General features: G+C 35.6%; 3 protein-coding genes across 8 annotated transcripts; 1 reads left to right on the forward strand and 2 right to left on the reverse strand.

Moving 5' to 3' along the window:
* The first annotated feature begins 606 nt into the window (after positions 1-606).
* On the forward strand, positions 607-8,309 carry ogal (O-GlcNAcase like). The gene is made up of 16 exons (XM_051913200.1): positions 607-849; positions 1,095-1,146; positions 1,229-1,326; positions 1,424-1,554; positions 2,029-2,200; positions 3,120-3,218; positions 3,399-3,677; positions 3,791-3,889; positions 4,600-4,865; positions 6,618-6,792; positions 6,876-6,961; positions 7,045-7,137; positions 7,269-7,339; positions 7,411-7,531; positions 7,672-7,795; positions 7,938-8,309. Exons 1-16 carry the CDS (start codon positions 807-809, stop codon positions 8,072-8,074), a joined length of 2,046 nt encoding a protein of 681 aa, XP_051769160.1. The 5' UTR covers positions 607-806; the 3' UTR covers positions 8,075-8,309.
* Positions 8,270-20,671, reverse strand: cant1b (calcium activated nucleotidase 1b). 6 transcript variants are annotated; one of them, XM_051913221.1, is made up of 4 exons: positions 20,651-20,671; positions 10,976-11,617; positions 10,646-10,849; positions 8,270-9,310 (listed from the first exon to the last, which is right to left on the reverse strand). In XM_051913221.1, exons 2-4 carry the CDS (start codon positions 11,598-11,600, stop codon positions 8,940-8,942), a joined length of 1,200 nt encoding a protein of 399 aa, XP_051769181.1. In that variant the 5' UTR covers positions 11,601-11,617; positions 20,651-20,671; the 3' UTR covers positions 8,270-8,939. The 6 variants fall into 6 exon arrangements, with proteins under 6 accessions (XP_051769181.1, XP_051769178.1, XP_051769179.1 ...); XM_051913218.1 differs by lacking the exon at positions 20,651-20,671 and adding an exon at positions 19,495-19,671; XM_051913219.1 differs by lacking the exon at positions 20,651-20,671 and adding an exon at positions 19,495-19,650 and having other exon boundaries at positions 10,976-11,614.
* On the reverse strand, positions 20,128-27,678 carry afmid (arylformamidase). Its single transcript, XM_051913226.1, has 12 exons — positions 27,558-27,678; positions 27,303-27,369; positions 25,497-25,587; positions 25,101-25,205; positions 23,804-23,852; positions 23,444-23,529; positions 23,297-23,369; positions 23,124-23,221; positions 22,721-22,799; positions 22,420-22,555; positions 22,213-22,317; positions 20,128-20,723 (listed from the first exon to the last, which is right to left on the reverse strand). The coding sequence occupies exons 2-12, from the start codon at positions 27,330-27,332 to the stop codon at positions 20,694-20,696; spliced, it is 882 nt and encodes a 293-aa protein (XP_051769186.1). The 5' UTR covers positions 27,333-27,369; positions 27,558-27,678; the 3' UTR covers positions 20,128-20,693.
* Positions 27,679-27,699: the final 21 nt, after the last annotated feature.

Below are 27,699 nucleotides of genomic sequence, written 5' to 3' on the forward strand. Positions count from 1 at the left end.
GAGTTTGTGGTTAGTGGATCATGGAGAACTGACTTCATACATCCACTAAAAAGACAAAAGTAAAGATAAAAGATCCTGCAGCATTTGGACAGATAAAGACATTTGATATTTTGTCAAACATTACTGGATTTGTGCAACTTGAAGCAAATAATAGCACAAAACATCACAGAAATCCTAAAATATCCACTCACCTGTCGTTTGTCCTGTCGTTTTCCCGCTAAAACTATGTCACGTGCTAGAGGGCTTTTTTAAGGAGCGGGGAAAACCTATAAATTCACAAATTAAAACAATATTCCCAAGAAAACATGCTTAGTTTGGAACATTCTATGAAAAAAAAAAATGTTTTCTGAACAAATTATAAGTTTTTGTTTTTTATTGTGAGGCGGCAAGTGACGTGACGAAAACGAACATCCACTCAAACTAAAGCAGATAAATTATTTAAATTCACCTTTATGTTTACTTCAGTTTGCTATTTCCAAGCATTTCTAACGGCAAAAATTTCATATATCTTGATTCTCTATTACTTTTAATAACATTTTAGTCGTTTATTTGTGTGAAATACGTTTAACTGCTGTAGAGTGGGGCGGAACGCGAAGGGCGGGGTTTATTTGACAGCTGAGGAAGCGCGCATGCGCGACGGTGTGACCACGCGTACAATAAGGAAGTGGAGAGATTATAAACATAAACATTAATCCAAACAGCTGAGTGTGTGTCAGGAGATCGAGAAAGATCGTCGAGCGAGTTCAGATCCATTCAAGAGCTGCATGTGTGTCACATCTGACTGATCCGCTGCAGAACCAGGAATCATGTCCAAGAAATCCAAGATCTTCCTGAGTGGAGTAGTGGAGGGTGAGTCACTAACTAATTAATGTTAAGCTTAATGCGAAATGTATTTTAAATATGTACTGGAACATTATAATAATAATATCCAGAATGTAGGACATATAAAAGAAATACATTATAAACACCATGTTAAAAATGCATTGCTGTTACATTGCAAATGAGTGTATTCTTGTTGTAATTTTAATTTACGTTATATTAAAGCATCACAGCGATCATGTGTCCATGTATGAAGTGACCTTTGTGTGCTGCAGGGTTTTATGGGAGGCCGTGGACTATGAGCCAGAGGAAAGAGCTCTTCAGGAGGTGAATAAACCGCTGTTATCAGATGCCACCAGGCGTAATCAGATCATTTATTTCACTTGTGTGCGTGTTATTATCTTCTTAGGGAGCAGAAATGGGGCTTGAACGCGTATCTGTACGCTCCAAAAGATGATTACAAGCACAGGATGTACTGGAGAGATCTGTATTCCCTGGAGGAAGCAGGTGAAACGAGTGAAATATGTGCATTCAAAGCGGCGTATGTTGCATTCGGTTATATTTCTATTCCAGCTGAGACTGAAAAGTTGATTGTGTCTTTCAGATCAACTCATGACGCTGATCTCTGCTGCTAAGGAGCATAACGTGGAGTTCATCTACGCCCTCTCACCCGGGCTGGACATCACCTTCTCAAACCCTAAAGAGGTGGCGGCGCTCAAGAGGAAACTGAGCCAGGTGCAAAAAGGCGAATCTAACATCAATTATTATTTAAAGTGCCCCTGTTATGCTATTGTAAAGAGTCTACAACAGATTCACATTCATCCAAGGTCAAAAAACACTTTAATTTTCTCATAATATCCACTGCAGCATCAGCTCTTTTCTCTCAGTGTCTGAAACGCTTCGTTCGAAGATTCAGTCTTTCTAAACTCCGCCTTTCTGAGAGCTGCTCTGCTGTGATTGGTCAGAATCCAAACGCTCATACGAACCAATCTCTTCCAGTCTCTGGATACAAGTACAGTGATTGAGGGTGGGGCAAAGAGACGCTGTTCAGCCAATGAAGACCAGAGGCGGGCATTATGCAAATTAGTTACAAACCTACGTGGGTTCAGCAGGAAGTGAGACTGAATTACTGACGAATCGATTCTGGGGCACTTTAACATCAAATATTTTATTTTTATTTAATAATGTAATTGTGTTTGTTCCGGGCAGGTGTGTGGGTTTGGTTGCCGGTCGTTCGCGCTGCTGTTTGACGACATCGAGACAGAAATGTGTCCTGCTGATAAAGAAGCTTTCAGCTCATTCGCTGAAGCTCAGGTGTCCGTGACCAATGAGGTGTTTCTGCACCTGGAGGAGCCGCAGACCTTCCTCTTCTGCCCCACCGGTAAAACACAGGCTTATTATCCTCAACAAATCATAAAATAACTGAAATCAAATCAAATATAAACAAACCTAAACTTATTTTGTTTAAGCTATATACATTTTTAATTTTTGTGTAGTTTAAGTTGAAGTACTAAAATAACTAAAACTAAATAAATACTAAAAATTACTAAAAACTATGTAGACATAAACAACAAAATTACTAAAAACAGAAATGAAATGTAAATGAATATAAAATATTAACAAAAACTATAATAGTATATCAATGATACTAAAATAATACTGTTTCTCTCTTGACAAAATAATCATAATTTAAGGTAACGTAAAACTTTGTTTATCCCATAAGGGAAATTTGCATTAAACAAACAAACAAACAAACAAAAAACATATACAAACAATTAAATATACAAATAAACCTAAGTAATAAGTTTAATAAACTGAAATAAGTTTAAGTTGAAGCACTATAATAAATAACTACAATAAATATTATAACTAAAAAATAAATAAAATTAACTAAATAAATAATAAATTAATAAATAATAAATAAAATAATAATAAATATAACAAAATATAAAAATAAAAATAATAAAACTATTATTAAAAAGTATTAATAATAAATAAAATATTAATAAATGATAAAATAATAAAATTAACTAAAATAAATAAAAACTAAAACTAATTAAAGCAAAAATAAATTAAACCTAAATAGCAATATTAAAAAAAATAATAATTAAGGCACATAACCAAATGACTAAAAATGAACATAAATTAACATGAAAGCTAAAAATATAAAAATAAAAGTTAACTTACAATATTAATAAAACTAAAATAATATATATGTATTTTCCACAGTTCAGTTACAACTATTATCTCTAAAACAAATATATGAATTATAGCGTATTTTCTCGTTGTTTGTGCTGCAGATTACTGCGCTGTGTTCTGCTCTCCCAGTGTCCCTCTGTCTGCGTATCTGAACACGGTCGGAGAGAAACTCAACGCTGGGATCGACATTCTCTGGACAGGTGACATCATCACCTGAGAGACTCGTTCAGTGTCGGAAACATCTGTATTACCCGACACTCTATTATACTTTTATGTAACATATCCTGTCCCTTTATTCACATTGCCTTGGATAACTGTATCAGTATGTAGAATATTTTGTGTAAGTATTTGTAAGTATAATTTGTTTTTGTCCCGGTCAGGGCCGAAGGTGGTGTCGCAGGACATCAGTGTGGCGTCTATAGAGGAGGTGTCAGCTGTTCTGAGGAGACCGCCGGTCATCTGGGACAACATCCACGCCAACGACTACGACCCGCAGAGACTCTTCCTGGGACCCTTCAAGAACCGTCCCACAGAGCTCATCCCCAAACTCAGAGGCGTCCTCACCAACCCCAACTGTGAATTTGAGCCCAATTTTGTGGCGGTTCACACGCTGGCCACATGGTGCAAGTCCAGCTACGCACAGAAAGACGTTCCTATGGGTAAAGATGTCATATTGTGTTCGGTTGAAATGTAAGAGAGCGTTTTGTATTGATGTCCGTCTCTCTCTCTCTCTCTTTCCATCTGTCTGTGAAATGATGTCATCGCTCCACAGATGGAGACGATCAGGGGTCGGACTACAACCCCCATGAGGCTTTGCAGCTCGCACTCACAGACTGGCTGGTGGAGTTTAATAGAGCTGATCAACCTGACGGTAAAGACACAACTCCAGTTTGATCTCTGACATCATGCGTGACAGGGTTGTTATTGATAACAGAGTAATACCAACATTTTCATTACTTGAAATAAACATTAACTGAAATAAAATGCAAACTTATTTTGCCAAGGCAACATTTCTCACTTTCGTTTAGTTTAAAGTCGATTTTCTACCCGCTTTGTATTGTTACACTGTCAGTAGTATATGTAAATATTCAGTGTTTACTCATTTTACCGAGAATTTCACGTTTATTTGTCAGCAATAGTCCGCCGGATGACGTAAAACACGGCACTTTTGACAGCTCCAGGCTTTTGGACTTCACTGGAAACCGAAAGTAACTCACTCCTGCTAATGACTAAAAGTTTACTAAGAAGTATTTCCTACTAAAGCAAGGCGGTTTTTGACTCTGGTAAGCGTATCCAGAGCAGACCGGTGGGCGTGGCCTTGGATGGCAACATGCCCAGTGCATTATGGAAGTTTTTCTACCTATAAGGCAAAAGGGAAGACAGCAGCCTTATTCTCTGTTTCCTCTAGTCAGTTAGCACCAGTTTTTTTTGCCTTTCTAGCCAAGTTTTATTGAAAAGCCCATTTTGCCAGCGGTGAAGTACCCCTTTAACTTCCTAATAGGCACATTTTCTTAATGCTAAATAAATATCTTATTTTGGGGTGAAATATGATTCAGTGAATTGATGTACCTGTGTCGTCAGGTTCTGGCGCTCGCGGCGGCCGCTCTAAACGAGACGCGTCTGAAGAGGAGCCGATGCAGACGGACGGTTATGTTCCCGGACCCAAAGACAACCCGCTGTACACGGCCGAGCCGCTGACGCTGGCGGACCTGACGCTGCTGTCGGAGCTCTTCTACCTGCCGTACGAACACGGGCCCACCGCCCTCGTCATGCTGCAGGAGCTGCACTGGCTGCGATCCAACTGTGACGCTGCAGCGTTCGGCGCCGCGGCCGACGAGTCTGAAAAGGTCAGATTGAGATGATGATAATAATAATGATCCCGATGTCCCAACATACATTATTTAAAGGGTTAGTTCACCCATTAATTCCTCACCCTCATGTCCACACCCGTAAGACCTTCGTTCATCTTCAAATTAAGATATTTTTGATGAAATCCGATGGCTCAGTGAGGCCACACTGATAATTAACACTTTCAATGCCCAGAAAGGATTAAAACAGTCATGTGACTGCAGTGTTTCAACCTTAATGTTATGAAGAGACGAGAATACTTTTTGTGTGCAAAAACAAAACAAAATAACTTTATTCGACAATCTCTAGTGATGGGCGATTTCAAAACACTGCTTCATGAAGCTTCACGAATCTTTTGTTTTGAATCAGTGGTTCGGAGCGTGTATCAAACTGCCAAAGTCACATGATTTCAGTAAACGAAGCTGCGTTACGTCATAAGTGTTTCGGAATTTCAGTGGTTCACCACTGGGGGGCGTGACTTTGGCAGTTTGATACACGCTCCGAACATGCAGGCTTGTTGGCATTTATCTGTAATGAAGATTGCAACACTTGCCCCGCCCCCTGCTTCTTTCTGATTGGTCCTTAAGCATCAAACTGACATTGATTTGCCATCCTGCATGACAAATGCTTTCAAATGAACATGTAGTTGCTTCAAAAACACTAGAAACCAGTGTTGCCAAGTCCGGGGTTTTCCTGCAGAATTGGGCTACTTTAAGTGTTGCCGCGAGTTGTTTTTCATGTCCGCGGGTTGAAGCAACCCCAATAACATGATATTTAGCCACTGGAATGCTAATTTTACCAGGGGAACCCCACAAAAAATGCGGATTTTATCCCATGGGACACGATTTTTACTGGGGGGACCCCCCGAAAAGTAATTGGGCTAGTTTTGAGTAGCAATTTGGCAGGTTTTGTTGTAAAAACCTGGCAACCCTGCTAGACACAGTGAAAAATGGCTTTCAAATGGTTTAATGCACAGCTAGCCATGGATTATCCCACTTATACCATGGTAATTTGCCAACATTGACTGCTGAAAGCTGTTAATGAGGTTTGCAGCACAATATTTGATCGCAAGGGTAAAAATGAGGGTTATTTTCATAAGATTCAGCTCGTTAGATCAAGCATTCTGTCCGCTTTTAACCAGACACAGGATTACATTTATTTGAATGAATGAATTATAGTATTTATGTGAATAATTATCAAGAGAAAGAGAGAGAGATGAGTGTGTGAATTACCTGCATCTGTTCAGCGTCTCTCTCTATTAAAGGATTAGTTCACTTCAGAATGAAAATTTCCTGATAATTTACTCTCCTCCATGTCATCCAAGATGTTCATGTCTTTCTTTCTTCAGTGGAAAAGAAATGAAGGTTTTTGAGGAAAACATTCCAGGATTTTTCTCCATATAGTGGACTTCAGGTTGAAGGTCCAAATGTCAGTTTCAGTGCAGCTTCAAAGAGCTCTACATGATCCCAGACGAGGAATAAGAGTCTTATCTAGAGAAACCATCAGACATTTTCTAAAAAAAATAAACATTATATACTTTTTAACCACAAATGCTCGTCTTGCACTGCTCTGTGATGCTCCACGCATTACATAATCACGTTGGAAAGGTCACGCGTGACGTAGGCGAATGTTTTCCTCAAAAACCTTGAAGAAAGAAAGAATTTTCATTCTGAAGTGAAATAATCCTTTAACAACGAAGCTGTGAGTTTAATTACTTCAAAACCAGAGCAAATGAAAGTGTCACGTTGCAGGGTAAAGAATGGCGACGGAGAGCTGAGAAGTTTGACGAAATGTGCGGCGCTGTAGTCCAGATGTTCAACAGACTGTCCAACGTTCCCAACAGGATCATCCTCTATGACCTTTACAACTACATCTGTGACATCAAGAGCGGCGTCACCATGGCCAAAGCCTACGTCAAAACACTGGGTCAGTGACGAGAGCCAATCGTATGTAAGAACCTCCTGTCCTGAACGAGCTGTAATGAAGCGTCTGCTGTTGTTTTGGTGCAGGAGGGCGGACGCCTCATCCTTGTCTGGCTTTGACTGACGATCCAGAGCCGTGGGGCTTCAGAGGCGCTTTGTCTGGAGAATTCCAGGTATGCTTCCGTATGACACTGACCTTTGACCTGCGATTAGATCTTCGGGTTCTGATGATGTTTGTGTTCCTCATGATGTTTAGAGGATGCTGCCGTCGCATGGAAACCGCGATCTGTTCCGCAGTCCTCCCGCCACACGCGTGTACACCATTCGGCCCTGCACTCCTAAAGATCAGGTGACGTGCTCTTAAAGGGACAGTACACACAAAATGATCATTCTGTCATCTTTTACTGATCTGCAAACCTCTATGACTTTTATTTAAATGTTGATCATTAAAAAAATGTATCAACGTTCTCTGTTTTTCAGCCGGAGGTGATGAAGATCTTTAAAGAGATGCAGACTGAGACGCAGCAGAAGGTCGAGCTGGTTGGCGACCGGTGAGAATCTCAGTTAGTCACTGAACGTTTAATCAAATCTCATTCGCTCACTGCTGCTTCATTCCTCTCAGGCTGGTCGAGGGTCACGTGACGCCGTCGCAGAACTGCAGTCTGATACTAGAGGATGCATCTGGGGTTTGCGGTTACGTGTTCGCCCTCAGTGATGCAAAGACGGCCATGACTAAATCTCAGGTACGGAAATGACATCTAGATCGATTATGACGTTTCCTTTTACTTTTGTACTGATGTTCGTTTAACACATGCCCTTGACTCTACTAGAACAGGTTTTCATGCTTTAATGTTTGTTTTTCATGTCTTCGTCTTTCCTCCAGTATCCAGAGACGATGCTGCAGGATTTCCCATCAGTCATGGCCCTTCAGATCCACTCGAAAGTTCCTGATCACGATGCAGCCAAGCGTCTGATTCTACAGGTGCTGTCAGCGCTGAGAGACAGCGGTGAGTTTAACAACACACTCGACCAATGACTGAGTTCCATGAGTTGAACAGCGTAACATTAGTGTCTCAACGCAAAACAGGCGAACGTTTGGCATGAGGAACGTTTAATCCGAGTGTAAATACTCTGGATGTGTTTTCACAGGGTCTAAAGGCGTTTTCAGCGAGTTCAGATCCAATGACAGAAGGATGTTTGACTTCCTCAAGACGCTGAACGTGTTTCAGGTGCTTAAAGTCGAAGGGCTTCCGACAAACCTGGTCATCATGGGAACTAAACTCTGACACCTGCACATTCACACACACAGACAGTCATCTGACTGGTAATTTATGTTCAGGTGGATTTTTGTTTGGATTCTTTGATTCATGAGTGTTTGCTTGTTTTGAAAATCTGTATAAAACTTATTAACATGAGTTATAAATTAATAACATTATGAATCAGTTCTGTACTGCAGGACACCTAAAAGAAATCAAAATGTCTCAAATGAATAATAAAGCTTTATTTGCATATTCATTTTAATCTGTATGTCTCACGATTCTCTTTTAATTAATGCCATAAATCAAAGAAGTATCATAAACATGTCCAGTGTAGTTCATACACTAAAAACACAAACCCACGACAAATAAAAAAAAAACAGCAACACTTTACAATAAGGTCTCATTTGTTAACATCAACTAACAATACTGCATTTATTAATATTTACTAATCTTAAAGATTGGTATATTGCTCATGGTTAGTTCACGTCATCTAATGCATTCACTAATGTTAACAAACGAGACTTTATTGTAAAGTGTTGTCAATAAAATAGGTTTTGAGGTTTTGTAGTTTTTAATAAAGGCAAATCATTTTTTAAGACGATTACTGGAATTATTAGGCTCCAGTGCATTTTTCACTGCACACATTTCTGGAGTTTGGTTAGAGATTTCCTCTATTATTGCATCTGTTTCCCGTTGCTTCAGTCCCCTGAGCTTCTGTAGTGACGTCCTTCACTTTGTCGTGTCCAACATTGAGGACGTCCGTCACGCAAAACAATGTTTTGTGTCTAAAAAAATAAAGTGTTTTTTTTTTTTTTTATTTGACACCACTGATCATGGATGAGTCTCATGTGATCGGTCAGCTTGTGTCGATCAATCATTGATCGTTCTCTGTCTATATGAACTCCAGTCCTTCATATTTGACCTCTCCGATCTTGGTATCAGGCAGCAGGATTCGTCCGTCCAGTGTGAAGGCCGTTATGTAGGTGGCGATCCGCCCCGCGTCCTCCTCCGATTTGAGCGCCAGTACGATCTGATCATCGGTGTCTGGGATGAACTTGAAAGAGGAGAAGCCGAGCGTGGGCTTCAACGGGCCGACGCGAGACACAGAGATTTGGCTGAAGTCAGGCGAGCAGCTCAGGATGAGGTTTGTGCCGCGACGCTCGTCCGCCGTTTCCTCGTAGCGTTCAGAGCTCGCACGACGAGGCAGGAAGAACCAGCGCTGGAGACGCTCGCTCCACACGGCCGACTCGTGGATGAGATAACCTGAGACAAGGAAGAAAGAGATTCAGGATTATATTTATATTAAGATAGTATATAACATTATACATACACACACACACACACACACACATTATTACAGTATATAATATACAAAATAACATACTATATGGTAGTATATAATATATACTTGTATATTATAAGTTAGTAAATAATATATATAAAATAGTTTATATTATATATAAAATAATAGTATAATATATAAGATATATATTAGTATATAACAATATATAAGATAGTTAAGATAGTATTTAACAATATATAACAGTATATACAACATATATAACATAAATAATATAATATAGTATACATAACTGTATAATATATAAGAACATAAAAAGTATAATTATATAAGAATATATAATATATAAGACAGTATCTATAAGATAGTATAACAATATACTACATAAGATAGTAAATAATATATATAATATAGTATATATTATATGCTATTATATATTATCATATATATAAATATATACTCTTATGTATACTATATATATATATATATATTATTTACTATCTTATGTAGTAAGTTATATACTGTTGTAATATATATAACATAGTATATAATATATATCTTATGCACTTATATATATATATAATAAAACACTATATTATATATATATATTCTTATTATATACCATCCTATAGATTCTGTCTTATATAATATATATCTTATATATACTGTCTTATGTTATATACAATCTTATATATTATATATTTTATATTATTTTATATTTTATACTCTTATGTATAAGATTGTATATAACAAGACAGTATATATATATATATATATATATATATATATATATAAAGATTGCATATTTGTATATACCATATAAGATAGTATGTATATATATATATATATATATATATATATATATATATATATATATATATATATACACACACACACACACACACTAAGATAGTATGTAATAAGACAATATATATAAGAAAGTATATAAGAATATAATATAGTGTATAATAAGATTATATATAAGGAAGACAGTATATAAGATAGTATTTAATAAGATAATATATAAGGTAGTATATATTATATAAGATAGTATATAATATACAAGACAGTGTATATATATAATAATACACTTAAAAAACAACAACATACATTTTCCAGAAACAGGTTTACATAGGTGAATTTATAATTATTTATGTTTTATTTTATTAGTCTGAAGTTTTTTTCCCATTCAGTTTTTTAAGAAATTAAGTGTATTGGACGTCAGCGTCCCGTCAGAGTTTGTGTTTCTCCACCCACAGCAGGTCATGTGATCATGTGTATAAATGCTGTCCACTCACCTGGTGGTTTAATATCAGCTGCTTTCTTCAGTGCGTTATATCGCGGCACCCAGTTCTCGTGCTCCACGTCACCGTGAAACCCAACCACCTTAATCCACTCCGGGTTATTATTGACAAACTCGCCGGTGATGGTCGTCCACTCCTTACCGAGACCACCGACATACAGACGCTCGTCCTTCACAGCCAGCCACTCCGCTTTAAAACCTGCAATGAAGGGTCACAAAAAAGGTCAAAGGGTCATATTTTTGAGCATGTAGCAAGACAGTACAGCATCATAGAATTGTCTTCTAGCTAATTCATTCTTTATAGTGTATGATAAGTCGTTTTTACCTTTAGACACGCTGCCGTCTCCGTCCGTCAGAATGACCCACGGCACCGCTCTCTTGCCCTCTATCCGGTACACCACACCGGTGCGGTCATCCACGCTGTACAGGTGCCCGTTAAACGCCACCAACTCAGACAGCTCCATGCCACGGCCCTTCTCCGACAGATGGCTCTCCAGGACCACCATGTCCGGATCCCACTCCACGGACACGCTGTCCCCGCTGTCGGACACCAGCAGGTGGCCTCTCTTGAGGTAGCTGAACCACGTGTTGTCCTTCCGGCCGCGCGAGTTTGTGTCCAGGTCTGCTATCACTCCGATCCGGTAGCGGATCCCGCTAGGCGTGTGTTCCGGAGGACTGAGCGGGTATGTGTCGTTGTAACGCGAGTCCACCGATTCGGCCGCGGCCATCATGCCCGATACGTCCCGGCTGGAACGCCACGAGCGCTGGCTGTCGGAGCCGTGCTCAGAGGAGCCGCTCGATGTCTGGTGCAGGTACAGGAGGACGCCCAGGGCCAGCAGGGTCGCCACGGTGATGGCCCGCCATCGGAAGCGGAAGCGGGGGTCGGAGACGGAGCTGGTGATGGAGGAGAACATGGAGTCACCATGAACGGGAACCCGCATGGTGTGCATGGAGTCACGGCTCCCTACTGACACGGAGAAGAAAAACATCATTCAATCGTTCCATGATAAAACATCTCTCACATGTCTCTCACAAATCACTGCTCAGTTTTGGTCTACTGTGCTTCAGCTGTGTGACTATCACATTTCCTGACGCAGGATTCCCAAATCAGATCCTTAAGGAAAGGGAATGCTGATCATACCAAACCGAATATGTCTGACTGCCTCAATGCATGAAATACAAAACACATCAGCTAAATATTTACTTTTTTCCCCACAGGTCACTGTAAGACAAAAAGAAGCATTTCAAATAAACACTCAGAAAGCATGCACATCCATAAAATGATGAAAATCAGGTGCACAACCAAAAGAACATCAAGTCCAGTAAAGAGCATGTGGCTTGAAACATCACGTCTGAGCTCATTAAATATTTTGATGAGTTTTCCCATGAACGCTGCAGCACTGAAACAACAGCAAACATCACCGTAATGATGACACGAGGGAGTTCGGCGCTAGACACGGCTGTTTAACAACCTGCCCGAGTCATTACTACACGCTTCATTGAGGAATTACACGCTTCTGCGGCCCCGAGCGTCAATACATCAGAAAACAGGCTTTACACAAGACACACACGAACCTTTCAAACAATCACAGCACTCGTTATGTAATCGTTGACACAGCAACCATGACTTTACCTGTGAAAGGTGAGAGATTAACTGGTGAACCAACCGGTCTAAAAAAAAATTAGCCATTATAACAATTAACATTCTTCTGAAGTTCAGCTAACAGCACGAAACCTACATAAAAAAACATTTAAAGTTGTACATTTAAAAGCAAAAGAAATCAAATTCATATTTATTTTAGTTATGCCAACCATAATCTGTTAAAAACAAAGAGACTTTTGGATCCAACTGTATGTAAAATATAAAATTACTCCATCATTCCCCAAAAAATAATGTTTTCTTAGTAAATAAGTCACATTAGAAGCTTGGATCAGTTTTGTCCCAATATTACAACTCACTTTTCTCTCAAAAACAAACTAATATAGTAATTGTAAAATACTAATAAACAAAAGGCCCCATTGAAGAAGAGTATGAATGATTCTCTACCTCTCTTTCTGCCTCTCATGTCTGGTGTTCATTCAGTGTTTGTCGTCTCTCTTGTGTCTTTATTATCAGTCCCTCCCAGAGCTCATCTGAGATCACTGAGCCGCGCAACAGTGACGAGGCAAATACTGAACCCTAACCTACTGAAATACACATCAACCTTCAGACTCAAAACCTGCAAATCACACAGATGCAGTGTGGCAGAGGTTACAGCTTTAAACTGCATAAAGCACCTCATTATTACATCCAAGACCACATTTGTTCTCTAAAGCGGTAATACCTTCAGAAATGTGAAACTTGATTTAAGAGTTCATTTGTTCTCAGGACCAACCTGAAGATTAAAGACTTGCTCTAATAATGAATTATACAGACTGTTCTTGCAACCCCTCTAAAGGTGTGTAGATCTGAGGTCAAGTTTCTCTTGGAAAAAAGCTGATTTGTTTGGTAAATGACTGAAAACAAGATTGAACATGAAGTTCTCTCTGTATCTAATCTCTCACAGAATCAATCAAATCAGACCAGCGGACAGAGTTCAACTATAAAACTCTATTAATAACATTCTATAACAAACTATAATACATATACTATACTAAATATATATACTATATTATATATATTTAGTATAGTATATGTATTATAGTTTATACCATAAAATCATGATTTCATTCAAAATGTAGAGAAAGTAACATTTTACTTGTAATGCGTTACTTTACTCGTTACATCAAAAAAGTAATTGATTACTAATGCGCGTTACTTGTAATGCGTTACTTTACTCATTATATCAAAAAGTAATCAGATTACTAATGCACATTACTTGTAATGCGTTACTTTACTCGTTACATCAAAAAAGTAATTGATTACTAATGCACGTTACTTGTAATGCGTTACTTTTCTCGTAATGCATTACTTTACTCGTTACATTAAAAAAGTAATCAGATTACTAATGCGCGTTACTTGTAATGCGTTACTTTACTCATTACATTAAAAAAGTAATCAGATTACTAATGCGCGTTACTTGTAATGCGTTACTTTTCTCGTTACATCAAAAAAGTAATCAGATTACTAATGCACGTTACTTGTAATGCGTTACTTTTCTCGTAATGCATTACTTTACTCGTTACATTAAAAAAGTAATCAGATTACTAATGCGCGTTACTTGTAATGCGTTACTTTACTCATTACATTAAAAAAGTAATCAGATTACTAATGCACGTTACTTGTAATGCGTTACTTTTCTCGTAATGCATTACTTTACTCGTTACATTAAAAAAGTAATCAGATTACTAATGCGCGTTACTTGTAATGCGTTACTTTACTCATTACATTAAAAAAGTAATCAGATTACTAATGCACATTACTTGTAATGCGTTACTTTTCTCGTAATGCATTACTTTACTCGTTACATTAAAAAAGTAATCAGATTACTAATGTGCGTTACTTGTAATGCGTTACTTTTCTCGTTACATCAAAAAAGTAATCAGATTACTAATGCACGTTACTTGTAATGCGTTACTTTTCTCGTAATGCATTACTTTACTCGTTACATTAAAAAAGTAATCAGATTACTAATGCGCGTTACTTGTAATGCGTTACTTTACTCATTACATTAAAAAAGTAATCAGATTACTAATGCGCGTTACTTGTAATGCGTTACTTTTCTCGTTACATCAAAAAAGTAATCAGATTACTAATGCACGTTACTTGTAATGCGTTACTTTTCTCGTAATGCATTACTTTACTCGTTACATTAAAAAAGTAATCAGATTACTAATGCGCGTTACTTGTAATGCATTACTTTACTCATTACATTAAAAAAGTAATCAGATTACTAATGCGCGTTACTTGTAATGCGTTACTTTTCTCGTTACATCAAAAAAGTAATCAGATTACTAATGCACGTTACTTGTAATGCGTTACTTTTCTCGTAATGCATTACTTTACTCGTTACATTAAAAAAGTAATCAGATTACTAATGCGCGTTACTTGTAATGCGTTACTTTACTCGTTACATCAAAAAAGTAATTGATTACTAATGCACGTTACTTGTAATGCGTTACTTTTCTCGTAATGCATTACTTTACTCGTTACATTAAAAAAGTAATCAGATTACTAATGCGCGTTACTTGTAATGCGTTACTTTACTCATTACATTAAAAAAGTAATCAGATTACTAATGCACATTACTTGTAATGCGTTACTTTTCTCGTAATGCATTACTTTACTCGTTACATTAAAAAAGTAATCAGATTACTAATGCGCGTTACTTGTAATGCGTTACTTTTCTCGTTACATCAAAAAAGTAATCAGATTACTAATGCACGTTACTTGTAATGCGTTACTTTTCTCGTAATGCATTACTTTACTCGTTACATTAAAAAAGTAATCAGATTACTAATGCGCGTTACTTGTAATGCGTTACTTTACTCATTACATTAAAAAAGTAATCAGATTACTAATGCGCGTTACTTGTAATGCGTTACTTTTCTCGTTACATCAAAAAAGTAATCAGATTACTAATGCACGTTACTTGTAATGCGTTACTTTTCTCGTAATGCATTACTTTACTCGTTACATTAAAAAAGTAATCAGATTACTAATGCGCGTTACTTGTAATGCGTTACTTTACTCATTACATTAAAAAAGTAATCAGATTACTAATGCACGTTACTTGTAATGCGTTACTTTTCTCGTAATGCATTACTTTACTCGTTACATTAAAAAAGTAATCAGATTACTAATGCGCGTTACTTGTAATGCGTTACTTTACTCATTACATTAAAAAAGTAATCAGATTACTAATGCACATTACTTGTAATGCGTTACTTTTCTCGTAATGCATTACTTTACTCGTTACATTAAAAAAGTAATCAGATTACTAATGTGCGTTACTTGTAATGCGTTACTTTTCTCGTTACATCAAAAAAGTAATCAGATTACTAATGCACGTTACTTGTAATGCGTTACTTTTCTCGTAATGCATTACTTTACTCGTTACATTAAAAAAGTAATCAGATTACTAATGCGCGTTACTTGTAATGCGTTACTTTACTCATTACATTAAAAAAGTAATCAGATTACTAATGCGCGTTACTTGTAATGCGTTACTTTTCTCGTTACATCAAAAAAGTAATCAGATTACTAATGCACGTTACTTGTAATGCGTTACTTTTCTCGTAATGCATTACTTTACTCGTTACATTAAAAAAGTAATCAGATTACTAATGCGCGTTACTTGTAATGCGTTACTTTACTCGTTACATTAAAAAAGTAATCAGATTACTAATGCGCGTTACTTGTAATGCGTTACTTTTCTCGTTACATCAAAAAAGTAATCAGATTACTAATGCGCGTTACTTGTAATGCGTTACTTTTCTCGTTACATCAAAAAAGTAATCAGATTACTAATGCGCGTTACTTGTAATGCGTTACTTTTCTCGTAATGCATTACTTTACTCGTTACATTAAAAAAGTAATCAGATTACTAATGCGCGTTACTTGTAATGCGTTACTTTTCTCGTTACATCAAAAAAGTAATCAGATTACTAATGCACGTTACTTGTAATGCGTTACTTTTCTCGTAATGCATTACTTTACTCGTTACATTAAAAAAGTAATCAGATTACTAATGCGCGTTACTTGTAATGCGTTACTTTACTCATTACATTAAAAAAGTAATCAGATTACTAATGCGCGTTACTTGTAATGCGTTACTTTTCTCGTTACATCAAAAAAGTAATCAGATTACTAATGCACGTTACTTGTAATGCGTTACTTTTCTCGTAATGCATTACTTTACTCGTTACATTAAAAAAGTAATCAGATTACTAATGCGCGTTACTTGTAATGCGTTACTTTACTCATTACATTAAAAAAGTAATCAGATTACTAATGCACGTTACTTGTAATGCGTTACTTTTCTCGTAATGCATTACTTTACTCGTTACATTAAAAAAGTAATCAGATTACTAATGCGCGTTACTTGTAATGCGTTACTTTACTCATTACATTAAAAAAGTAATCAGATTACTAATGCACATTACTTGTAATGCGTTACTTTTCTCGTAATGCATTACTTTACTCGTTACATTAAAAAAGTAATCAGATTACTAATGTGCGTTACTTGTAATGCGTTACTTTTCTCGTTACATCAAAAAAGTAATCAGATTACTAATGCACGTTACTTGTAATGCGTTACTTTTCTCGTAATGCATTACTTTACTCGTTACATTAAAAAAGTAATCAGATTACTAATGCGCGTTACTTGTAATGCGTTACTTTACTCATTACATTAAAAAAGTAATCAGATTACTAATGCGCGTTACTTGTAATGCGTTACTTTTCTCGTTACATCAAAAAAGTAATCAGATTACTAATGCACGTTACTTGTAATGCGTTACTTTTCTCGTAATGCATTACTTTACTCGTTACATTAAAAAAGTAATCAGATTACTAATGCGCGTTACTTGTAATGCGTTACTTTACTCGTTACATTAAAAAAGTAATCAGATTACTAATGCGCGTTACTTGTAATGCGTTACTTTTCTCGTTACATCAAAAAAGTAATCAGATTACTAATGCGCGTTACTTGTAATGCGTTACTTTTCTCGTTACATCAAAAAAGTAATCAGATTACTAATGCGCGTTACTTGTAATGCGTTACTTTACTCATTATATCAAAAAGTAATCAGATTACTAATGCACATTACTTGTAATGCGTTACTTTACTCGTTACATCAAAAAAGTAATTGATTTCTAATGCATGTTACTTGTAATGCGTTACTTTACTCATTACATCAAAAAAGTAATCAGATTACTAATACGCGTTACTTGTAATGCGTTACTTTACTCGTAATGCATTACTTTACTCGTTACATTAAAAAAGTAATCAGATTACTAATGCGCGTTACTTGTAATGCGTTACTTTTCTCGTTACATCAAAAAAGTAATCAGATTACTAATGCACGTTACTTGTAATGCGTTACTTTACTCATTATATCAAAAAGTAATCAGATTACTAATGCACATTACTTGTAATGCGTTACTTTACTCGTTACATCAAAAAAGTAATTGATTTCTAATGCATGTTACTTGTAATGCGTTACTTTACTCATTACATCAAAAAGTAATCAGATTACTAATGCACATTACTTGTAATGCGTTACTTTACTCGTTACATCAAAAAAGTAATCTGATTACTAATGCATGTTACTTGTAATGCGTTACTTTACTCATTACATCAAAAAAGTAATCAGATTACTAATGCGCGTTACTTGTAATGCGTTACTTATTACATTAAAAAAGTAATCAGATTACTAATGCGCGTTACTTGTAATGCGTTACTTTTCTCGTTACATCAAAAAAGTAATCAGATTACTAATGCGCGTTACTTGTAATGCGTTACTTTACTCATTATATCAAAAAGTAATCAGATTACTAATGCGCGTTACTTGTAATGCGTTACTTATTACATTAAAAAAGTAATCAGATTACTAATGCGCGTTACTTGTAATGCGTTACCCCAACACTGCTCATTTCAGATGAGATTTGAAAACACCTGATCACTAGTTTTTTCACAGTCTGAAAACATCAGTAGATCAATTTAGATTTCAGTCTAAGGTTTTCTCAGAGAGGAGAGCTACGGTAGAAATTTGTCTATTTTAAACAATCAGAATTGTCAGCTAATAAGTTTAAATCGACATACTCTGGTAGACTAGAGGAAGCGTGAGCGTTTTCTAAATAGTCGGAGTCTGGTTTCCACAGAGTTGGACTTTCACCAGTTGTAGAAATCTTTGATGGTATCACGTCTTCATGTTCTGATATCAAAGACACATGACATTCAACTTGTATGAAGTTTTTCTCTGTCTGCAGGTCGAGCAGAAACAAACTCAATTGCATTTGCAATAATTGAAGCTGCAGTTTTCACATGATTTTATATCATTTTATTCATTGATTTGTTAAAAAAACAGTATTACTGTGTTATTACTATTGTTTAATACAACATCTCTTTAGATAAAAAAAAAAAAAAAACCTGAGGTTGTCAATTCATGCATGAAAGGGTTAATAATACTTATATCTATTTCCTACTAACACACGGTTAAGCATTATATATTGCAGTAATGTTAGATCATGTTATTAGTGAAAGTTATTATAATGCGTAGCTGTTATTATAAATCGAGCTGGTAGTCTGTGAAGTCTGAAACTCTTGATATAATGTTACAGTATTTGTTAATATAAATGAAAGTTGTAATAATTTGCCAACTTTGATGATCATGCAATCAATCACTCAGAACATCTTTACCCCAGCTGCAGTGGGAGAGAGTTAAACTTTAAAAGGCCGGAAGTGCCGTAATCCGCGCATGCGCAGATCTCCTGCACACACGCGCAGCTTTATTTACTTAATTTACTCACATACACAAACACACAGTGCATTAAATCTCATCACAGATATCCAATCTGGAAGATTTGAGCTTTCTTAATGTTTGTCCGAGCGGAAAATTACTAATGATGTATTAAAACGGAGTTTTTTTCTCCCAACATAAACCTCATCAAGAGACTTTAACACTGTTATAAACGAAACTAAGTGTATTAGGAGCGTTTAAATGGTTTCTTTTTTCCTCAGTGACTCGGGCGATGATATAATGACTTTTCTTGGAAAATGTCATTTTAACTACAAGCACATTAGACTGAAGAAACTCCCGGCAGTTTTTTGCTGAATAACCGAATTTAACCCTTTGTGAGACTGAGGAAAAAACGCTCTGAATTTCCTGAATATTTACTTTCAAATTACATCATATACTTACTGTATTCCTCTGATGTTTTTCTCTCAGTTTAGTCTTGTGTGATAACGAGTTAGTTCATCCCCGCTCCATTCTGTGTTTCCGACACCGTTTCCTCCGCCGTTCAGAACGAAACGAACCGCCGGCTGCCAACACACCGGTAACGCGAAGCCCCGCCCATCGCACGCGACGCCGAAGACTTTGCTCTTGAATATTAATTACGTAACGCCACGCTCGCCCAGTATGCTTAGCTGATTGGTTGAAAGCAGACGTCTGCAAATGAGTGCCAAGTTAGCTGGCCAATCACTGAAGACTTCGCTCTTACATATTAATTAGGTTACGCAACCCGAAAGTCCGGAAAATTGCCAAGCAACATCATAATATTCATGAGCTAACCCTTCACCAAAACAAGACACGTAATTTTAGATTCAACGCATTTAGATTTTTATCTAATGTCATAAAATAGACCTGAAATAGTGTTAAGAATATTATAAGTGTACAATGAGTAAAAAAAAATGAGTTTGCCTTGTCTCAGAGACACACGCTCCTCCAAAACAGAGACTGTGTTGTTTTTACGGACAATATGTCCATTATCTGCTGGACCGGCCTGTGACATGAACAAACACAACTACAACAACATTAATCACAACAACTGTGTTCATATCAGCATTTTATTGAATAGAAAATGCCTCAAATCACACACACTAACATATTCACACAGAGTTATCTTGATAAAAATGTTTAATCCAGTCAGGTAAGATGAGTGATTAGTTAACCAAATACCTAAAATCCCACTGAAACATCAAACCAGACCGGTTTGACCAGGGCTAGACTGGTTTAAACCTGTTTTTCCAGCAGCCAATCTCTGCCAATTCAATTAAAACTTGAAACAAAATACTCTTGTACAACCAAATAAACCGTGCATTAATGTGTCAAATTAATGTCAAATAACTGCTATATTCATTTGTGACTGATCCATCTCATCTGAGTCACATTTGCTTGTCACTTGAAATCATCAAATGGTACATTTAAAAACATTTAAATAACATTATAAAGACAGTCATGTGACCGCAGCAGAAAACATTACACAGCTCTGAATGTACCGACATACACAAACGGATGATGATTAATACTAGTGTCTGATTGGACCAAGAGTCAGGTCATTCTGAGGTCAACTCACAGGTCTGTTCCAGAGCAGTGCATTCTGGGTAATCTGACAATCGTCAACTTTTCCCCATCATCTTTAGTAGGAGCTTCAGAAGATAAGAAGAAATTCTGATCAGTAATAAATATAAGCTAGTTTAAAAACACATCAAATGAACTTGGGCTAAACAATTAAAACTGAAATCGCGATACGGCTTACTGTGATTATCGAAAATTATGAAATTAAGTGTATTAGTGTTGTATTTTTACAGTTGTGCTGTTTTATTATTTTATATTATAATAATATATTTAATTAATATACTTTATATAATTTAATATAATAAAATGTTTTTTTATTATTTTAAATAGTCAATTTTTTTATTTTAAGTGAAATATTACAATAGAAATTATTCTTGTTTAATATTTTTATTTATTATTATTAATAATAAACTATATAAATTTTTTGGCCGAAGTGTGCATTTTTGGCGGATACGTGCAACTCTGCATATATTATATTATATTATATTATTTATACACACACACACACACACTACAAGTCAAAAGTTTAGAAACATTACTATTTTTAATGTTTTTGAACGAAGTCTCTTATGCTCATTAAGGCTGCATTTATTTCATAATAAATACAGAAAAAACAATAATATTGTGAAATATTATTACAATTTAAAATTATGGTTTTATATGTTAATATACTTTAAAATATGATTTATTTCTGTGATCAAAGCTGAATTTTCAGTATCATTACTCCAGTCTTCAGTGTCACATGATCCTTCAGAAATCATTCTGATATGATGATTTGATACTCAGTTATTATCAATGTTGGAAACAGTTGTGTTGATATTTTTTTGGAACCTGTGATACTTTTTTCAGGATTCATTGATGAATAAAAGGTTAAAAAGAACAGCATTTATTCAAAATATAAATCTTTTCTAACAATATAAATCACTTTTTATCAATTTAACACATCCGTGCTGAATAAAAGTATTAATTTCTTTCAAAAAAAAGAAAGAAAAAAAAAAGTACTGACCCCAAACTTTTGAACGGTAGTGTATATTGTTACAAAAGATTTCTATTTTAAATAAATGCTGATATTTTTTAACTTTTTATTATCAAAGAATCCTGAAAAAGTATTACAGGTTATAAAATAATATTAAGCAGCACAACTGTTTCCAACATTGATAATAAATCAGCATATTAGAATGATTTCTGAAGGATCATGTGACACTGAAGACTGGAGTAATGATGCTGAAAATTCAGCTTTGATCACAGAAATAAATTATATTTTAAAGTATATTAAAATATAAAACCATTATTTTAAATTGTAATAATATTTCACAATATTATTGTTTTTTCTGTATTTATTATGAATTAAATGCAGCCTTAATGAGCATAAGAGACTTCGTTCAAAAACATTAAAAATAATAATGTTTCTAAACTTTTGACTGGTAGTGTGTGTGTGTGTGTGTATATATATATATATATATATATATATATATATATATATATATATATAGCATTTTAAATCGCAACTTTTTTCACACAAAAAAAAGAAAAAAAAAAGAAAAAGAAAAGGCAATTAACCTTTGTGAGGTGGTAATTCTCATCAACGAGTTGCTCTATGATGCTGAAATGATCAGTGTTGGGAACATCTTCAAAAGAGACTTTAAGACCGGCAGATTCCAAAGCCTAAAGATCAAAAACACTTCATCTCCAACACATAAACCTTCATGCAATTATAGTGGGGAAGTAAATGTCGTTTCATCCTTCTCGTCTTTACGTCACACTTACTTTGAAGTATTCCTCCGACTGCTTTCGGAACTCGGGCGAGTCGTTCTGCGCCACAGCGACGATGATGTCACAGGAAGAAGATGAGACTTTGAGCTGCGACAGGAAGTGACTTGGGCTGTTCCTTAACGCCACTTCCCTGAAACAAAATCATCACACAAACAACTCACATCCAGCGACTTCATTCGGGTTACATAACCCGCTCTGACAGGTCGGTTAGGGAACGGTTTCTGATCTTTAAAAATAGCAGCAGCATCACATGGTTATGTGTTCAAAGACTTTGTATAAAAACAGAGACACTTACTCGTTCATCTTCAGCGGCTCGTTCACGTATGTGGACAGGATGGGCTGCAGGTCATAAATGCCGCTGACGAGAAAAGCACCTGAGAGCAAATGGCAAGAAATGGCTCCAAAGTGTCACTGAAATGACTAAATATCAAATCAAGAGTGGAAAGAAAGATGCACAAACACACTTTTTAAAGCTACTGTATTATGTTTGATATTTTGATGAATTTTAATGAGTGCATTTAAATTCCAAATGTCACAATTAGTGGCAAAACACACTTCTCGAAGCTTCGGAAACATTTGTTTCGAGCCAGCGATTCGTCACGTGATTTCAGTCTTCGTTACGACATCACTCTTTCGAAACGTTTTGTAATGCTTCACCTCTAGAGGGCGATGATCGTGTTTAATGTCCATCTACACACCTTTGATTTGCGGTGATATGTCGTACTGGGACCAATCGGTGGACAGAACCATAGCAGCCAGGTGCGCTCCGGCAGAATGACCACACAGGTAAAGCCCGCTGCAGAAGGACAGAGAAACACCATGAAGGACAGACGTCCCATCAGCCACCCCTCTACATCACACATGAACGGACCTGATGTGTGAATACTGCTGGATCACTGACACCACGCTCCTGCGCACCTGTGACACCATCAGATCCATGTTCCCTGCAGACATACACAAACAACATATCCGTTTCCCATGATTCTCTTCAGCTCAGATCAGCACGTGTCAGCCGTACCTTTAGGAGCGATACTGTAACCCACGGCGACCACCACCACGCCCTTCTGGACCAGCGGGACGGCCAGGAACCCGGACTCGTCCTTACTGCGACCCGGAACAGACCAGTCTAGATTTAGTGTCACTGATATAGAAAGTTTGTTGAATATTTAAAAATTATCATAATGATTTAACCCTCTGATAAGTGTTAGTTAACGATTAATGCTGATTATTATATTACACATCAATAATCTGCGAGTGTCAGTGAGACGAGGACATGCTCTCAATGCAAATGTGAGGCTCTGATGCTGATATTTGGTTTGAAAATCACATGAAAATGTCTCTGGACATGGAAATCAAGAGAGAAAGTGAGAGATCAGACCTGAGAAACTGCCAGTAACCTCCATGAAAGTAAATCACCAGCGGCAGATCTGAAACACAGTCAACGGAGAATCAGTAATAACTAATAATAACCTGCTAATAACAGAAAAACACATGCAGAGATTTATATCCAACAGCAGAAGGAACTTTACATGCTTTATCAGACATAAATTAAATGATTTACAGTGTGAATCTCACAACAAAAACATCTAGAAATGTCCTGGTTACATTTCACCAGAAAAGAAAAAGAAATGATTATTAAAATGAAGCGCATCTTTAAGACCATTACGATTTCATGCACTGTGACATTATTGCTGAATAAATAAATGTAATTGTACATTTTTAATACAATTAAGTCTAATCCATATTTTTTTTTCTGACATTTTTTTAATTGCATTAAAAATGTACATTTACATTTATTTATTGTATGTACTTTACATTTAAAATATATATAGAAAAATTTAATTGTATGTGTGTGCAATTGTATTATATATATTACACTTCAATATAATATATATATATATATATATATATATATATATACACACACACACACACACACATATACAAATTGTAAAATACAGTTTTTAATATACAACTGTCTGTATCTAATTGTTGAGTATTTTCAGTACTGAAATAGTATTTTATTAGATATTTTACAGTAACAGTACTTGGAGTTTAAATGCAGTTAATTGTCATTAAAATTATGGTATTAAAAATGGCTTAAATTTCTTTTAATAAGCTAATTTGCAAAATACGAAAACACGAGATTCACTCATTGACGTGTGATTTATCCCTTAACACACATCTGAAATTAACATATAATACAGTTCTCATTAATTATACTTCAGTAAAACAAACTAAAGATGTGTTTACCATTTTCTAAAAAAAAAACCAACAACAACAACAAAAAAAAAACCTACTGATTATTATTATTATTATTTTATTATTAGGGTTATTATCATTAAATAAAACATTTCTTAAAAAATAAAGCTGAAATAAAATAAAATAAATATTATTTGAAAAATAAAATTAAACCAAATGAAAATAAGAAATGTTGCCTTGGCAATAAACTGAAATAAGTTTAAGTTGAAGCACTAAAATTATTAAAACTAACTAAAACTGAAATAAAAATAAATTAAACATAAATAACAATATTTAAATAAAACTAATGTAATGACAAAAAATAACATGAAAACTAAAAATAAACGCTAATTCAAAATATCAATAAAATGAAAATAACACTGGTGTGACGTTCGTTATGTAATTATAGACTCATTATAATAAATGTAACACACCTGGACTAGAGCTGCTGGGAATATAAACGTCCAGTTTCTCTCCGTCACCTTCACCATACGGCACGTCAATCAAAGTGTGAGTGACAGCTCGAGCTTTCTCCGTGCCTGCAGGAAACACACACACACACCTCTAAATTCAGTATTACTGTACAAAAGCATGTAAACACAGTCAATAGTGTCCAGCTCCTCGTGCACAGCTCATGTCAAAGATGTAGGTCACGTGCTCAAAGCTCATTTATATGCTGCTTTGCGCTGGATGAGCATCTATGACGGTGTATTAGATGAAGATGAGGTATTTCACTGTGTTTCATGAATGAAATGAAGTCCAATCTTCATCCTTCTCCCAGCACACACACACACACACACACAGATCATAGTAAACAAACACACACTCACCTGATTTTAAAGCTGCCACATGGGCTCTGATCACGTCACCTGCGGACATCCTGTGTGACCAGCGACTCGGTGAGTACTGAAGCTCCAGCTCCTGTCGAAAACACCCGAGTGAGTGAGAGAGTGAGTGAGTGAGTCAGCCAGACACACATTCACCCACAGATAAACACACACACACAGCGGCCCCTGCTGGCAGGACACTGGGATTACAGCACAGCATACAGTATGCATACTAGCATACTGCTCTCATTCATTCTGCAGCATGTAACATGCGTACAGTACACAGTATGTGAATTTACCGTATGTATGTTATATCAGGATGATCGATTTTATATTTGAGAAAATTTGTGCAGTATAAAACAGCGTAGAATACTGCAACTCATAAGTTACGTGATAAGTTACATAAGTTAGTTTTTTTTTTTGCAATTTTCCCCATTGTTGTTTTTAAAAATATATATATTTTTTTTTTTTTTTTTTTTAAGTAAAGTAAAAATTTATTTTTTAAATAATGAAACTTTATGTAAAAAAAAAACGTGTCCCGCATTTTCACGTCACTACCGAAACAGGCTGACACTGATTTTAACACACTTCTACATTTTTGATCAGGAAATATTCCTGTGTCCCTCCCTCTCATCCCTCTCTTTCATAGTAGATAGATCCATCATTTTGAGTTAAATGTGTTCAAAATATGAAAATCTGCGTGTAGCTTTAAGGAACGTCACTAACAAACACCTTTTTTTCTGCAATTAAGCAAACTTTTTTGGGAGTTATTCTATAAAATTTAGTTATGTGTGTACAACTGTTCAGAACTGTGCTAGCTAACCATGTGCTGATTAACATCTTTGAGCGGCTCAAAAGTGTCTAAAATTGTCACGACCGAAACATGTGGTGAAGTTTCGGTTGTGACATCATTGTTTTTTGAATGTTATTCAATAACACTGTTTTTTTTTCTGTGAACAACTGTATCTAAAATTGTCACTACCGAAACTTCACCACATGTTTCAGTCGTGACTGTTTCGGTAGTGACATCATTGTTTTGGTAGGGACAAAAGGGATTTTTTTGGGGGGGGGGAAATAAACAATTTTAGTACAGTTATGCAAATCATTAGTGTTTTAGTATGTGAGTTCAAATTGTGTAATGTGATGTGGTCACTACCAACACATTACTGTCACTACCGAAACATGGGATGTTTTGTCAAAAATAAAGTATATTGAATGATCAACTAAGATGTTATTATAGTGTTTGGTTTAATGTTTATTCAAACTAATGAATACTTCAATTTGAAATCAGTTTGATAAACTGTATGCCTTTTATAAAGAAAGACTGGATTCAAAATACAACAAATCTCATAAATTACACTTAAAATATTGTTAAAATTGTAATTGTTATTGATTAACCTGTAAAAAACTCTCTTAAAGAAAATATATTTACAAGGTAGAAGTAAACCTTAATAGGTCAATGTAACCCTTCTTATTAAATTATTTATTATTGTGTTTCGGTAGTGACAAATTTGGGGAGAGGAAAAATATTCCAAAACTCTCAAAACACAATATGAGAATTATACAATTTGGTGCAATATTATATATTTACAAACTTTTATGTTCGATGCAATTAATCGATTTGACAGCACTAATAATTATTAATAAACAAAACACTAAAGTGAAAATATTAAAATTGGCACTTAAAATATTTCTCTTAAAAATGCCAGAATGAATTTTTTGTAGTTTATGGACACATTTCACAGTTAACCATCCCTGCTTCTTACTGTATTTCATAAATAATCTTTGATTTGACATAAAAACACTCACATCTTTGCTCATTTTCTTCCAGTCGGTCATGATGATCTCTTCTGCTGGACTAGAGCTTTAACAAGACCTTTGATACAGCAAAAGAGAGGGAATCTCATGTTTGTTGACACACAGTCAATAATTAAGTGTTTTAAAACACGTCACATGTGGAAGTCTTCATTCTATTAACCGTCTATTTGATTAATTTGGCACAGAATTGTATCGGATTTATGGGTATTAAACAGAATTTAAACAACAAAAAAGCAAATTTTATACCATTCACATTCCCGCCTGAACTCTTCCTCATGTTTTAGTTATAAACACACTGGATCGACGGTGACTCATCGGCGGACATTTTGTTTTGTAGATCTGTGCTGCGCGCGCCCTTGATCCTGATTGGTCGAGAAGACCGTGACGC

This window comes from Ctenopharyngodon idella, chromosome 11 (assembly GCF_019924925.1).
Source record: "Ctenopharyngodon idella isolate HZGC_01 chromosome 11, HZGC01, whole genome shotgun sequence".
Taxonomy (NCBI): Eukaryota; Metazoa; Chordata; class Actinopteri; order Cypriniformes; family Xenocyprididae; genus Ctenopharyngodon; species Ctenopharyngodon idella.

Bases quoted from the DNA above. Each gene is read 5' to 3' on its own strand.
- ogal (XM_051913200.1), top strand. From the start codon at position 807: ATGTCCAAGAAATCCAAGATCTTCCTGAGTGGAGTAGTGGAGG. The intron at 3,219-3,398 runs GTGACATCATCA...TGTCCCGGTCAG, and splicing joins GATCGACATTCTCTGGACAG to GGCCGAAGGTGGTGTCGCAG. The intron at 6,962-7,044 runs GTATGCTTCCGT...CATGATGTTTAG, and splicing joins CTTTGTCTGGAGAATTCCAG to AGGATGCTGCCGTCGCATGG.
- afmid (XM_051913226.1), bottom strand. From the start codon at position 27,332: ATGACCGACTGGAAGAAAATGAGCAAAGAT. The intron at 25,588-27,302 runs GTGAGTGTTTTT...TGTTTTCGACAG, and splicing joins GGAAGAAAATGAGCAAAGAT to GAGCTGGAGCTTCAGTACTC. The intron at 23,530-23,803 runs GTCTGATCTCTC...TCCGGGTCGCAG, and splicing joins GGTTACTGGCAGTTTCTCAG to TAAGGACGAGTCCGGGTTCC.
- cant1b (XM_051913215.1), bottom strand. From the start codon at position 12,355: ATGTTAATTGTTATAATGGCTAATTTTTTTTTAGACCGGTTGGTTCAC. The intron at 10,850-10,975 runs GTAAAAACGACT...CCTTCATTGCAG, and splicing joins AGACGGCAGCGTGTCTAAAG to GTTTTAAAGCGGAGTGGCTG. The intron at 9,311-10,645 runs GTGAGTGGACAG...TCCTTGTCTCAG, and splicing joins AGCTGATATTAAACCACCAG to GTTATCTCATCCACGAGTCG.